Genomic DNA, 15,727 nt, shown 5'->3' on the forward strand with positions numbered 1-15,727 from the left:
AGATGGGGTATCACCTGAGACCTCCCCCATAAGTTTCATGGCTCTGGCAGCCACCAGTTTGGTCTGTCGTAGGCTGATTGGGACAGTAATCCCAACATGTGGATAGTCTGTTGCTGCCTTGGCTGCATCATCAGCCGCCTCATTTCCCCGGATGCCAGCATGGCTGGGGATCCAGTTCAGTGTCGATCTGTTACCCTGAACTTCTAAGGCTGTCATTATGCTCAGGATCGATGTGATGAGGTGAACATTGTCCTGTGGTTGAGGATGGGAGAGGGCATTGATTGCAGACGTGGAATCAACATGTATGACAGGTCGGAGTCGATGTCGTAGGGCATGTGACAATGCCTGCTGAATCGCCACCAGCTCAGCTTGAAGGATCGTGCAGTGGTCAGGGAGTCGCCAGCCTTGTGTGTGACCATTGTGGTACAGTCCAGCTGCTGCTCTCTTCCTGTCAGGGTCGACAGAACCATCTGTGAAATACACTGCACATGTGCCTCCCTCTGCCAGTGCCATGCTTGTCTCAGCATGATTGCTGAGAGTGTCTTGACTGCAGAGACGCTTAGAGATGGGTAGCTGCATGATGCAAACATCGGCTGGGTCTGGGCGCCAGGGAGGTGGTGGATGGTACCCAGCAACAGGAAGGTCACAACTCTTCTCAAGGAGTAGTTGTATAGGCAGCAGCTTCCGCCCAGCAGCACAAAACGAACGAATCCAGGAGTAGTCCGTGAAGAGTGTGGGATCTTGTGCCATGGTTGTCAATATCCGTCTCCTTAGTGGGGTACCTTGCTGCCTGTGCAGAATCGTGGACACTTTGCAGGCGTTTATGTATCTTACTCTGTCAGCCAAGGAAGGAAGCCGGGCCTCAGATCTGAGACATACTGTGTTGGTCCAGACGGGGGCCCCAAGCATAGTTCTTATCGCCTGATTTTGTACGACCTCCACTCTTTGCCTGCTCTGCGGGAAGAGATGAGCTAACGCCGGTGCACCGTAGTCAATGAGCGAGCGTATAGCTTGTATATAGTACAAGCGAAGTACATCTTTGCTTGCCCCTGCACGGTGCCTCGTCATGGCTCTCATGGCGTTGAGTCTGAGTAGAGCACGTGACCTGACATACTCGGCCTGTTTCTGAAAGGTCAGCTTTTTATCAATGTAGATTCCTAAGTACAGGTAGGAGCTTGTCCACTCAAGTTCTATATCCTGAATACGTAATCTATTCACAGGATCTTGTCCCTTGAACATCATTGCAAGCGATTTCTCGGCCGAGATCTTGAGGCCTAGTTCCTTGCAAGACTGCGTAAGAAACAGCAAGAAACCTCTACACCCGCCTCAATGAACACATTTACGCATGTAGGAACGACAACTCAAACAACGCCTGTGTACAACACCGAAATTCCACCAATCATCTCATGAAATTCAGAGACGCCCAATTAGTGATGAAAGAAACTAATTTCCGTAGACGCAAGTGCCTTGAATCAGCACTGATCGCTGTTTCGAATACAATTAAACAAAACAACGGCAGCTTCACCATCTCCGAAGTCTTAGCAAGAATCCTCCTGAAAACAGTAAATCTCTCCTGTTATACTACACAAAGCACATTACAGAGAGTGAACACTGAAAAAACCTGCCTCTTTCTATATTTGTCCAACCTATTTTTATGTTACCCAAGTAATAGCTTTAATATCCTTTTACTCATGTACGAATTAATTGCTCTTCCATATTGTATTATTTTTGTTACTACTACTACTGCTACTACTACTACTACTACTACTATTACTACTACTACTACTACCACTAGTGAACATCGAAATGGTACCTCACTAGTATTCACCTCACTCTGAGCCTTTATATACCCTCTGTGTCCATGTATTGTTTGTAATGGTTTGATAAAGCTCCTGGAGAGCGAAACGTTGCCACAATAAATGTCACATTAGTTGCACTTGTGTCCTTTTACTTTACAACATCTGGGTATCTTTATTGTAGACGTTTCGCCATCCAGTGGCTTTATCAATACAAATTCTAGGACATAACTTAGGCCTGTCGTTCTAAATTGCCTTTCCCATTCACTACGAGTGCAAGATCATCAGCATAGCTGAGGAGCTGTGTACCACTATGAAAGGGAAGGCTCACAAGTTCCTGCATAAGGATGTTAAACAGGGTAGGACTGAGCACACCTCCTTGTGGCGTACCGTTTTCCAGGGATTTAAAGGAAGAGTAGTGTCCCTGAAAGCTGACACAGGCCTGCCTGCCCCTAAGGTAGAACTCTATCCAGGCCAGGAGGCGTCCTTTGATTCCCTTCCGAGCTAGTATTGCCAGAATTGCTGTGGGGCTGGCTAGCTCAAATGCCTTTTCAAGGTCGAGGTAGACGACAATACTAGGTTTTTTGTTAGTGTCAGCAATCTGGCTTAGTAGAGTGGTTATGCACTCTGCTGTACCCACTCCTTTGGTGAAGCCAAAGGAGATCATGCGACAGTGTGCAGACTTATATACCATTTTGGTATTCACTCTGTCAGACACTGCAACAGAAGGGCATCTTCGTACAGAAGAGAAAACAACTTTTTCAAGTGAGAATTGTTGGATCTGAGAGGGATGTGACCTCTCAGTGGCTACATTCTCTCTGTTACTACCCTGCACCTCTTCTTCCGACAGTATATAAGTCTCCACACTGTCGCTTGATCTTCACATTGTTTCAGACTTTGGAACAGAACTCTTCTACAGGCTGAGGGACTGACAACCTCAAATCTACGACTTCAAGGGTGATGGACTGATTACATCGTCTTCACATCACTACTGCTCCTACCTACTTTCTGTACTCGACTGAAGAAGCCTACTGTGTAGGCGAAGCATTTTGGAATATAGTTCCTAACTGTTAACTATGTGTCTTACCTACCAACCTGTCGGTATTGTATACCATTTTGATGTTTTTTATTTAATTGCTAATACATGAGTACTTGGTTTAGAAAGACACGTAAGCAAACACTAACATATTTATTACAAAACGTTTCGGTCCTGGTACCTTGATCACTTCAGGACCGAAACGTTTTCTAATAAATATGTTAGTGTTTGCTTACGTGTCTTTCTAAACCAACTTGTCGGTATTTATTACCAAGGTTTATACCACATGAGTACTTACCCTGAGGGCACCTCCCTCGAGCACCACCAGGCAGTAATCTGTGTTGCCAGCAGCCAACAGAAGCAGGGCGTCTGCGCGGTGTGTTTTAAGACGCAGGCTGATCTCCGTCGAGCTGCGGGCCTCCTGCAGGGGCAGGGACACGTATGAGGCTCCGAAGAAGGAGGCTGCAGGAAGTAAAAGAAATATATTAAAAAACTGAGGTATATCTCTTTTTATCTTTATTTCTACAAGTACATATAGATAAATTAGACACATGTGCAACACTTGGGTATCTTTAATGAGGAAACGTTTCGCCACACAGTGGCTTCATCAGTCCATACAAAGGAGAACTGTGAAGAAGAGGAGGAGTTTGGGATAATCTGTCTCAGTCTTGAGTCGATATAATCAGTCCATCAATCTTGAAGACAGATTATATTGACTCAAGGCTCAAACTACTCCTGTTCACCTACATTCCTGTCCAAGTACATGTACAAGGTATACAGTCCTAGCTGACATCAATGGTATACTACTATATAGAAAGCCCCTTGTTATGCAGAGCATTTCGGTCGACTGACTGCCAGGTACCTATATACTGCTATGTACTTTTGATACCTTTGATATACCTTTGAAGTGTTTCGAGATTCTCTACTTTCTGAGCCCGGCCATGGGCCAGGCTCTTCTGGTGCTTGCCTGGTCAACCAGGCTGTTGCTGCTGGAGGCCCGCTGCCCCACATATCCATTACATCAAAATGGTATACAATACCGACAGGTTGTTAGGTAAGACACATATGCAACAGTTAGACATCTTTATTCCGAAACGTTTCGCCTACACAGTAGGCTTCTTCAGTCGAATACAGAAAGTAGGCAGGAGCAGTAGAGATGTGAAGACGATGTAATCAGTCCATCACCCTTAAAGTCGTAGAATTTGAGGTTGTCAGTCCCTCGGCCTGGAGAAGTTCAGTTCCATAGTCAGGAACTATCTGAAGATCAAGCGACAGTGCGGAGACTTAAATACTGTCGGAAGGAGAGGTGCAGGGTAGTAGTAGTAGTAGTAGTAGTAGTAGTAGTAGTGAGAGGCAACTGAGAGGTCATGTCCCTCTCAGATCCAACCCTTCTCACTTGAAAAGCTTGTCCAAGGTGTTTTCTGTACCAAGATGCCACGTGTTGCAGTGTCTGACAAGATGAACATCAAAATGGTATACAATACCGACAGGTTGTTAGGTAAGACACATATGCAACAGTTAGACATCTTTATTCCGAAACGTTTCGCCTACACAGTAGGCTTCTTCAGTCGAATACAGAAAGTAGGCAGGAGCAGTAGAGATGTGAAGACGATGTAATCAGTCCATCACCCTTAAAGTCGTAGAATTTGAGGTTGTCAGTCCCTCGGCCTGGAGAAGTTCAGTTCCATAGTCAGGAACTATCTGAAGATCAAGCGACAGTGCGGAGACTTAAATACTGTCGGAAGGAGAGGTGCAGGGGAGGAGTAGTAGTAGTAGTAGTAGTAGTAGTAGTAGTAGTGAGAGGCAACTGAGAGGTCATGTCCCTCTCAGATCCAACCCTTCTCACTTGAAAAGCTTGTCCAAGGTGTTTTCTGTACCAAGATGCCACGTGTTGCAGTGTCTGACAAGATGAACATCAAAATGGTATACAATACCGACAGGTTGTTAGGTAAGACACATATGCAACAGTTAGACATCTTTATTCCGAAACGTTTCGCCTACACAGTAGGCTTCTTCAGTCGAATACAGAAAGTAGGCAGGAGCAGTAGAGATGTGAAGACGATGTAATCAGTCCATCACCCTTAAAGTCGTAGAATTTGAGGTTGTCAGTCCCTCGGCCTGGAGAAGTTCAGTTCCATAGTCAGGAACTATCTGAAGATCAAGCGACAGTGCGGAGACTTAAATACTGTCGGAAGGAGAGGTGCAGGGTAGTAGTAGTAGTAGTAGTAGTAGTAGTAGTAGTGAGAGGCAACTGAGAGGTCATGTCCCTCTCAGATCCAACCCTTCTCACTTGAAAAGCTTGTCCAAGGTGTTTTCTGTACCAAGATGCCACGTGTTGCAGTGTCTGACAAGATGAACATCAAAATGGTATACAATACCGACAGGTTGTTAGGTAAGACACATATGCAACAGTTAGACATCTTTATTCCGAAACGTTTCGCCTACACAGTAGGCTTCTTCAGTCGAATACAGAAAGTAGGCAGGAGCAGTAGAGATGTGAAGACGATGTAATCAGTCCATCACCCTTAAAGTCGTAGAATTTGAGGTTGTCAGTCCCTCGGCCTGGAGAAGTTCAGTTCCATAGTCAGGAACTATCTGAAGATCAAGCGACAGTGCGGAGACTTAAATACTGTCGGAAGGAGAGGTGCAGGGTAGTAGTAGTAGTAGTAGTAGTAGTAGTAGTGAGAGGCAACTGAGAGGTCATGTCCCTCTCAGTACTGCTCCTGCCTACTTTCTGTATTCGACTGAAGAAGCCTACTGTGTAGGCGAAACGTTTCGGAATAAAGATGTCTAACTGTTGCATATGTGTCTTACCTAACAACCTGTCGGTATTGTATACCATTTTGATGTTCATCTTGTCAGACACTGCAACACGTGGCATCTTGGTACAGAAAACACCTTGGACAAGCTTTTCAAGTGAGAAGGGTTGGATCTGAGAGGGACATGACCTCTCAGTTGCCTCTCACTACTACTACTACTACTACTACTACTACTACTACCCTGCACCTCTCCTTCCGACAGTATTTAAGTCTCCGCACTGTCGCTTGATCTTCAGATAGTTCCTGACTATGGAACTGAACTTCTCCAGGCCGAGGGACTGACAACCTCAAATTCTACGACTTTAAGGGTGATGGACTGATTACATCGTCTTCACATCTCTACTGCTCCTGCCTACTTTCTGTATTCGACTGAAGAAGCCTACTGTGTAGGCGAAACGTTTCGGAATAAAGATGTCTAACTGTTGCATATGTGTCTTACCTAACAACACATATCCATTACAACCTGGTTGACCTGGCACCTGGTGAAGATACTGGTCCAGTTTCTCTTGAAGGCTTCTACACTTGTTCAAGGTGTCTTAAGGAAACTCCACCTAAAGTTTGCACCCGTACCGGGGATCGAACCATGGACCTCAACGTGTGAACTGAGTGCGCTAGCAATCCAGCTACGGGACTCCTAAATATCACTCAGAGAATAACAAAATTATTAAAATGTGGATTTCTGAAAGATGATGTACCTGTTATATACCTGTAACCAGTTTCCTGAGTTTTCCCAAACTAGATTTCCCAGTTGATCGACTAATTAGCCAGATTATTGTCATCTTAGCATTACTGGTTCAAGTAACCATCACAACCTAACTGATCCAGCAAGTCTCTCAGTGAGGATAATTATTATAATTTGTCACAGAATAGATTACTGGGATTTATATCAAGAAGTGTAAGCAACAGAAGTCCAGAGGTCATACTGCAGCTTTATACATCATTAGTAAGGCCTCACCTAGATTATGCAGCTCAATTCTGGTCGCCATATTACAGAATGGACATAAATTCGTTAGAAAACATTCAGCGTAGGATGACTAAATTAATACATAGCATTAGAAATCTTCCTTATGAAGAAAGATTGAAGACTCTTAAGTTACATTCACTTGTTAGACGAAGAATGAGGGGAGACCTGATCGAAGTGTATAAGTGGAAGATAGGTATTAATAAAGGGGATATTAACAAGGTCTTGAGGATATCTCTCCAAGAGAGAACCCGCAGTAATGGATTTAAATTAAATAAGTTTAGATTTAGAAAGGACATAGGAAAGTATTGGTTTGGAAATAGGGTAGTAGATGAGTGGAACAGTCTACCTAGTTGGGTTATTGAGGCTAGGACTTTGGGTAGTTTCAAATTTAGGTTGGATAAATACATGAGTGGGATGGGTTGGATTTGAGTGGGACTTGCACATCAGAGCTTATTTCTTGGGTAGCATTGAAAATTGGGTAGGTCAAATGTTTGTTAGTGGGATGAATTGTAAAGGACCTGCCTAGTATGGGCCAACAGGCCTGCTGCAGTGTTCCTCCTTTCTTATGTTCTTATGTTCTTATGTTTCCCATTTTAAGTATCAAAATGTGAACACATAATTCGTATATTAATTTACTCTTTTTTGATTACTAAGTTAAATTTGTCTCAACGTTTTTTTCATGACTACACTAACTTACTTTGAACAGTTATGGTGGTGATGGTATAAATTATCAACATGTTGATGATTAAGACACGTGTGCAACAGTTGGGAATTTTTAAATTTTTGAAACATTTCATTAGAACATAAGAAACACTGGAGCAGGCCTACTGGCCCATGCGAGGCAAGTCCAAGTCTTCTACCGGTGTAAGCCAATGACCCAAGCTAGTCAGGTCAGGTCACATCCACTTAAGGGAGGAGCACGACATCAGACCTATTAGCACAAGCTAGTCAGGTCCAACTCACACCCTCCCACACCTACTCCTGTATTTATCTAACCTATTTTTAAAACTACACAACGTTTTAACTTCTATGACGGTACTCGGGAGTTTGTTCCACTCATCCACAACTCTATTACCAAGCCAGTGCTTTCCTATATCCTTCCTGAATGGGTATGGGTATGGGTATGGGTGTGTGTGGGAAACAAGCAGGTTGCAACACTAGGGTTGGAAACAGTAAATGTATAAAAGGCATTCAGCATGAAGTTATAAATAAAGACAATAGAACAGGTCAGCAAACAAAGGGGGACAGCAGAGGGCAGCAAGGGACTAGCTCCCTTAAGGTTTACTATACTAATAGCAGGAGTGTTAGAAATAAGATAGATGAGCTAAGATTAATTGCAAGTGCAGGAAACATAGATATTATTGCTATAACAGAGACCTGGCTCAATCTGAAAGATAGAGAGATGCCATCTGAATGTCACATACAAGGCTATAAATTATTCCACACTGACAGGGTCAACAGGAAAGGTGGTGGAGTAGCGATGTATGTCAGAGACAATTTAAATTGTTGTGTTAGACAAGATATTAAATTAGAAGCGTCAGCCACTGAATCTGTTTGGTTACAGCTTCTCGAGGGCCGAGAAAAACTAATTTTGGGTGTGATTTACAGGGCCCCAAATCTTGATAGGGAGTGCAGTAAACTTCTATGGGACGAAATTCGTAAGGCATCTACATACGAAAATGTTGTGCTAATGGGAGATTTCAACTATAGACAGATTGACTGGAGCAATTTGACAGGAAATTTAGAGTCGGGTGACTTTCTTGATACGATCCAGGATTGTTTTTTAAAACAGTTTGTGACAGAGCCAACTAGGGGAAATAACCTCCTTGACTTGGTTCTTGCCAGTAGGGAAACACTAATTAATAATCTTGAGGTTAATGATGAGCTTGGGGAGAGTGATCACAAATCACTCAGTTTTAACATATCATGGAATTCCCCTAATAATGGCAATCAAGTCTCCGTCCCTGACTTTCGCTTGGCTGATTTCATAGGACTGAAAAATTACTTAGGTGGGCTGAACTGGAATGACCTGACTAGGGGTCAGGTAGGTGGTGATGGTTGCCGATATGATGCTTTCCAGGGCATAGTTCTAGCTGCTCAGTCAAATTATGTTCCAAATAGGGAAATCAGATCAAACAAAAATGATCCTAAATGGATGAACAATAGATTAAAATATCTGATTGGTCAAAAGAGAGGCATATATAGGCAAATCAAAAGAGGAGAGGGGCAATTAAGAAATCGATATATTCAGTTAAAGAGAGAAATAAAAAAGGGAATTAGAAAAGCAAAAAGAGATTATGAGGTTAAAGTTGCAAGAGAATCGAAGACTAACCCAAAAGGATTCTTTCAGGTATACAGAAGTAAGATCAGGGACAAGATAGGCCCACTCAAAAGTTCCTCGGGTCAGCTCACTGACAGTGATAAGGAAATGTGTAGAATTTTTAACACATACTTCCTCTCAGTTTTTACACAGGAGGATACCAGTGATATTCCAGTAATGATAAATTATGTAGAACAGGACGATAATAAACTGTGCACTATTAGGGTCACAAGTGACATGGTCCTTAGGCAAATAGATAAATTAAAACCTAACAAATCCCCAGGCCCTGATGAACTGTATGCAAGGGTTCTAAAGGAATGCAAAGAGGAGCTTAGCACACCTTTGGCTAATCTTTTCAACATATCACTACAAACTGGCATGGTGCCAGATAAGTGGAAAATGGCAAATGTGATACCTATTTTCAAAACAGGTGACAGGTCCTTAGCTTCGAACTATAGACCAATAAGCCTAACCTCCATAGTGGGAAAATTTATGGAATCAATAATTGCCGAGGCAGTTCGTAGCCACCTTGAAAAGCATAAATTAATCAACGAATCTCAGCATGGTTTTACAAAGGGACGTTCCTGCCTTACGAATTTATTAACTTTTTTCACTAAGGTATTTGAGGAGGTAGATCATGGTAACGAATATGATATTGTGTATATGGACTTCAGTAAGGCTTTTGACAGGGTCCCACATCAGAGACTATTGAGGAAAATTAAAGCACATGGAATAGGAGGAGAAATTTTTTCCTGGATAGAGGCATGGTTGACAAATAGGCAGCAGAGAGTTTGCATAAATGGGGAGAAATCAGAGTGGGGAAGCGTCACGAGCGGTGTTCCACAGGGGTCAGTGTTGGGCCCCCTGCTGTTCACAATCTACATAAACGACATAGATGAGGGCATAAAGAGCGACATCGGCAAGTTTGCCGATGACACCAAAATAGGCCGTCGAATTCATTCTGACGAGGACATTCGAGCACTCCAGGAAGATTTGAATAGACTGATGCAGTGGTCGGAGAAGTGGCAGATGCAGTTTAATATAGACAAATGCAAAGTTCTAAATGTTGGACAGGACAATAACCATGCCACATATAAACTAAATAATGTAGATCTTAATATTACGGATTGCGAAAAAGATTTAGGAGTTCTGGTTAGCAGTAATCTGAAACCAAGACAACAGTGCATAAGTGTTCGCAATAAAGCTAATAGAATCCTTGGCTTCATATCAAGAAGCATAAATAATAGGAGTCCTCAGGTTGTTCTTCAACTCTATACATCCTTGGTTAGGCCTCATTTAGATTATGCTGCACAGTTTTGGTCACCGTATTACAGAATGGATATAAATTCTCTGGAAAATGTACAAAGGAGGATGACAAAGATGATCCCATGTATCAGAAACCTTCCCTATGAGGATAGACTAAGGGCCCTGAAACTGCACTCTCTAGAAAGACGTAGAATTAGGGGGGATATGATTGAGGTTTATAAGTGGAAGACAGGAATAAATAAAGGGGATGTAAATAGTGTGCTGATAATATCTAGCCTAGACAGGACTCGCAGCAATGGTTTTAAGTTGGAAAAATTCAGATTCAGGAGGGATATAGGAAAGTACTGGTTTGGTAATAGAGTTGTGGATGAGTGGAACAAACTCCCAAGTACCGTTATAGAGGCCAGAACGTTGTGTAGCTTTAAAAATAGGTTGGATAAATACATGAGTAGATGTGGGTGGGTGTGAGTTAGACCTGATAGCTTGTGCTAACGGGTCGGTTGCCGTGTTCCTCCCTTGAGTCAATGTGACCTGACCTGACTAGGTTGGGTGCATTGGCTTAAGCCGGTAGGGACTTGGACCTGCCTCGCATGGGCCAGTAGGCCTTCTGCAGTGTTCCTTCGTTCTTATGTTCTTATGTTCTTATCTTAAAACCATTACTACGAGTCCTGTCTTGACTAGGTATTTTTAGCACGTTATTTACATTCCCTTTATTTATTCCTGTTTTCCATTCATACACCTCAATCATATTCCCTCTAATTCTACGCCTTTCAAGAGAGTGCAGATTCAGGGCCCTCAGTCTATCCTCATATAGAAGATTTCTGATACATGGGATCATCTTTGTCATCCTCCTCTGTACGTTTTCCAGAGCATTTATATCCATTCTGTAACACGGTGACCAGAACTGAGCAGCATAGTCTAAATGAGGCGTAACCAAGGATATATAGAGTTGGAGAACAACCTGAAGACTCGTATTATTTATGCTTCTTGAAATAAAACCAAGGACTCTGTTCGCTTTATTACGATCACTTATGCACTGTTGTCTTGGTAACCAGAACTCCCAAATCCTTTTCCTAATCAGTAATAAGATCTACATCAGGTATTCTCAACTTTTCCTCCAACATTAACCCCCTCGGCTTGATATATTTCTCCATTTACCACCTTCCTTCCATACAAAAAAATTTATCGCCATTATAAAGGGACAGAAAAATACAAGGTCACAAAAAATCAATTATTTAGGTTTTACACAAAAATATTTACCCCTTGCCATGTACTTTTTTACCCCCAAGGGGTAAATTTACCCCTTGATTGAGAATCACTGATAGTTTCGCCTACACAGTAGGCTTCTTCAGTCAAATATAGAGGCCGCATGTGTAGTGGTGATATTATAATGTAAACAGTCCCTCAGCCTAGAGAAGAGTTCAGCTTCATGGAACTGAACTCTTGTCTCGGCTGAGGGACTGACCACCTCAAATACCATTCATCTATAAATACTTTTTCTCCAAGGTTGACGGACGGACTGACTACATCTTTATTTCACCACATCTGTTGCCTCTGTATCTGACTGAAGAAACTTACTGTGAAGGTAAAGATACCCAGATGTTGCACGTGATTCTTAATCATCAACCAAAGCAATGCATTCACTCTGTACACTACTCTGTACACTACTGTGTACACTACTGTGTACACTACTGTGTACACTGTCTGTACACTACTCTGTACACTATTCTGTACACTATTCTGTACACGACTCTGTACACTACTCTGTACACTATATGTACACTATGTACACTATTCTGTACACAACCCTGTACACTACTCCTTACACTACTCTGTACACTACTCTGTACACTACGTGCACTACTCTGTACACTATCTGTACACTACTCTGTACACTACTACTTACACTACTCTGTACACTATCTGTATACACTATCTGTACACTACTCTGTACACTATCTGTACACCACTCTTTACACCACTCTTTACACTACTCTGTACACTATCTGTACACTACTTTGTACACTATCTGTACACTACTCTGTACAATATGTACACTATCTGTACACTATGTACACTATATGTACACTACTCTGTACACTATGTACACTACATGCACACTATATGTACACTACTCTGTACACTATGTACACTACACTATCTGTACACTATGTACACTATATGTGCACTACTTTTTACACTATCTGTACACTATGTACACTATGTACACTACTCCTTACACTACCCTGTACACTATCTGTACACTACTCTGTACACTATTCTGTACACTACTCTGTACACTATTCTGTACACTATCTGTACACTATGTACACTATCTGTAAACTACTCTGTACACTATCTGTACACTATCAGTACACTACTCTGTACACTATGTACACTATATGTACACTATGTACACTATCTGTACACTACTCTGTACACTAAGTACAATATCTGTACACTACTCTGTACACTATGTACACTATCTGTACACTATATACACTATATGTACACTATTTACACTACTCTGTACACTATCTGTACACTACTGTGTGCACTATCTGTACACTATCTCTGCACTACTGTGTACACTACTCTGTACACTATCTGTACACTAGCTGTACACTATCTGTTCACTACTCTTTACACTATGTACACTATATGTACATTACTCTGTACACTATCTGTACACTACTCTGTACACTATGTACACTATCTGTACACTATGTACACTATCTGTACACTACTCTGTACACTATGTACACTATATGTACACTACTCTTTACACTACTCTGTACACTACTATGTACACTATCTGTAAACTATATACACTATCTGTACACTACTCTGTACACTATCTGTACACTACTCTGTACACTATCTGTGCACTACTGTGTGCACTATCTGTACACTACTCTGTACACTACTCTGTACACTATGTACACTATCTGTACACTACTCTGTACACTATCTGTACACTGTGTGCACTATCTGTACACTATGTACACTACTCTGTACACTACTCTGTACACTATCTGTACACTGTGTGCACTATCTGTACACTATGTACACTACTCTGTACACTACTATGTACACTATCTGTAAACTATATACACTATCTGTACACTACTCTGTACACTATCTGTACACTACTCTGTACACTATCTGTGCACTACTGTGTGCACTATCTGTACACTACTCTGTACACTACTCTGTACACTATGTACACTATCTGTACACTACTCTGTACACTATCTGTACACTGTGTGCACTATCTGTACACTATGTACACTACTCTGTACACTACTCTGTACACTATCTGTACACTGTGTACACTACTCTGTACACTATCTGTACACTAGCTGTACACTATCTGTTCACTACTCTTTACACTATGTACACTATATGTACATTACTCTGTACACTATCTGTACACTACTCTGTACATTATGTACACTATCTGTACACTACTCTGTACACTATGTACACTATCTGTACACTACTCTGTACACTATGTACACTATATGTACACTACTCTTTACACTACTCTGTACACTACTATGTACACTATCTGTAAACTATATACACTATCTGTACACTACTCTGTACACTATCTGTACACTACTCTGTACACTATCTGTGCACTACTGTGTGCACTATCTGTACACTACTCTGTACACTACTCTGTACACTATGTACACTATCTGTACACTACTCTGTACACTATCTGTACACTGTGTGCACTATCTGTACACTATGTACACTACTCTGTACACTGTACACTACTCTGTACACTATCTGTACAATACTGTGTACACTATCTGTACACTATACACTATGTACACTATCTGTACACTACTCTGTACACTATCTGTACACTACTCCTTACACTACTCTGTACACTATCTGTACACTACTCTGTACACTATTCTGTACACTACTCTGTACACTATCTGTACACTATGTACACTATCTGTTCACTACTCTGTACACTATCTGTTCACTACTCTGTACACTATCTGTACACTTCTCTGTACACTATATACACTATCTGTACACTACTCTGTACATTATGTACACTATCTGTACACTATGTACACTATGTACACTATCTGTACACTACTCTGTACACTACTCTGTACACTATGTACACTATCTGTACACTATGTACACTATCTGTAAACTACTCTATACACTATCTGTACACTATGTACACTATCTGTACACTACTCTGTACACTACTCTGTACACTATCTGTATACTACTCTGTACACTATGTACACTACATGTACACTACTCTGTACACTACTCTGTACACTGTGTACACTATCTGTACATTACTCTGTACACTATCTGTACACTACTCTGTACACTATGTACACTATATGCACACTATCTGTACACTACTCTGTACACTATCTGTACACTACTCTGCACACTATGTATACTATCTGTACACTACTCTGTACACTATCTGTACACTACTCTGTACACTATTTACACTATCTGTACACTACTCTGTACACTATCTGTACACTATGTACACTATCTGTACACTATCTGTTTACTATGTACACTACGTACACTACATGTACACTACTCTGTACACTATCTGTAAACTACTCTGTACACTATGTACACTACTCTGTACACTATGTACACTATATGCACACTATCTGTACACTACTCTGTACACGATCTGTACACTACTCTGCACACTATGTATACTATCTGTACACTACACTATCTGTACACTACTCTGTACACTATCTGTACACTACTCTGTACACTCTGTACACTACTCTGTACACTACTCTGTACACTATCTGTACACTACTGTGTGCTCTATCTGTACAATATCTGTACACTACTCTGTACACTGTACACTACTCTGTACACTATCTGTACACTACTCTGTACACTCTGTACACTACTCTGTACACTATCTGTACACTACTCTGTACACTACTGTGTGCACTATCTGTACAATATCTGTACACTACTCTGTACACTACTCTGTACACTACTTGAAGTCTACATGAGTATTCCCAGTGACAACGCCCCTTCGGCCCGGCCCTACACCAGGTGTCCCGGTGGATGACCTGATCAACAAAGCTATTGGTGCTGGCTACACCAAGTGCCAAGCAAGCACTACAGTCCGGCTGGTCAGGAACTGACTTGAGAAACTCGTTCAGTTTTTTTCTCTGTTGGTTATTTCCCTAATGCATGAAGGAACGACTTTGAAAAGTCATGGTAGTTGGTACTGAGTTCTTCCCAGCTTTCCAGTGATGGTATATTACATCGTCTGCCAAGCCTCTTTTTTTTTATATTGGTAATAATATGTGAGGTTAGATTTGGGACTAATCCCTATAAAATTTTCCAGGTAAATATTATTAAGAATCTTTCTTGCCTATGTACCAAGAACAGTTAATGGCTCCCAGTAATTAAGATGCGTAACTGAATCTATGTAATTAATGAAGGTTATCTGCATATTCTACAGCTCTGTAATTGCATTTACCTTGAATG

The 15,727-nt window shown here is 41.5% G+C and overlaps 1 protein-coding gene across 1 annotated transcript in view; it reads right to left on the minus strand.

The window, feature by feature from the left end:
• LOC128696630 (chondroitin sulfate proteoglycan 4) overlaps positions 1-15,727 on the minus strand; it is an 873,169-nt gene that overhangs the window by 414,472 nt on the left and 442,970 nt on the right. Inside the window, exon 2 of the mRNA XM_053787941.2 lies at positions 3,131-3,294. Coding sequence (XP_053643916.2) covers positions 3,131-3,294 — 164 coding nt within the window. The remainder of the gene's footprint in view (positions 1-3,130; positions 3,295-15,727) is intronic.

The sequence above is a fragment of the Cherax quadricarinatus genome, chromosome 46 (assembly GCF_038502225.1).
Source record: "Cherax quadricarinatus isolate ZL_2023a chromosome 46, ASM3850222v1, whole genome shotgun sequence".
NCBI classification, from domain to species: Eukaryota; Metazoa; Arthropoda; class Malacostraca; order Decapoda; family Parastacidae; genus Cherax; species Cherax quadricarinatus.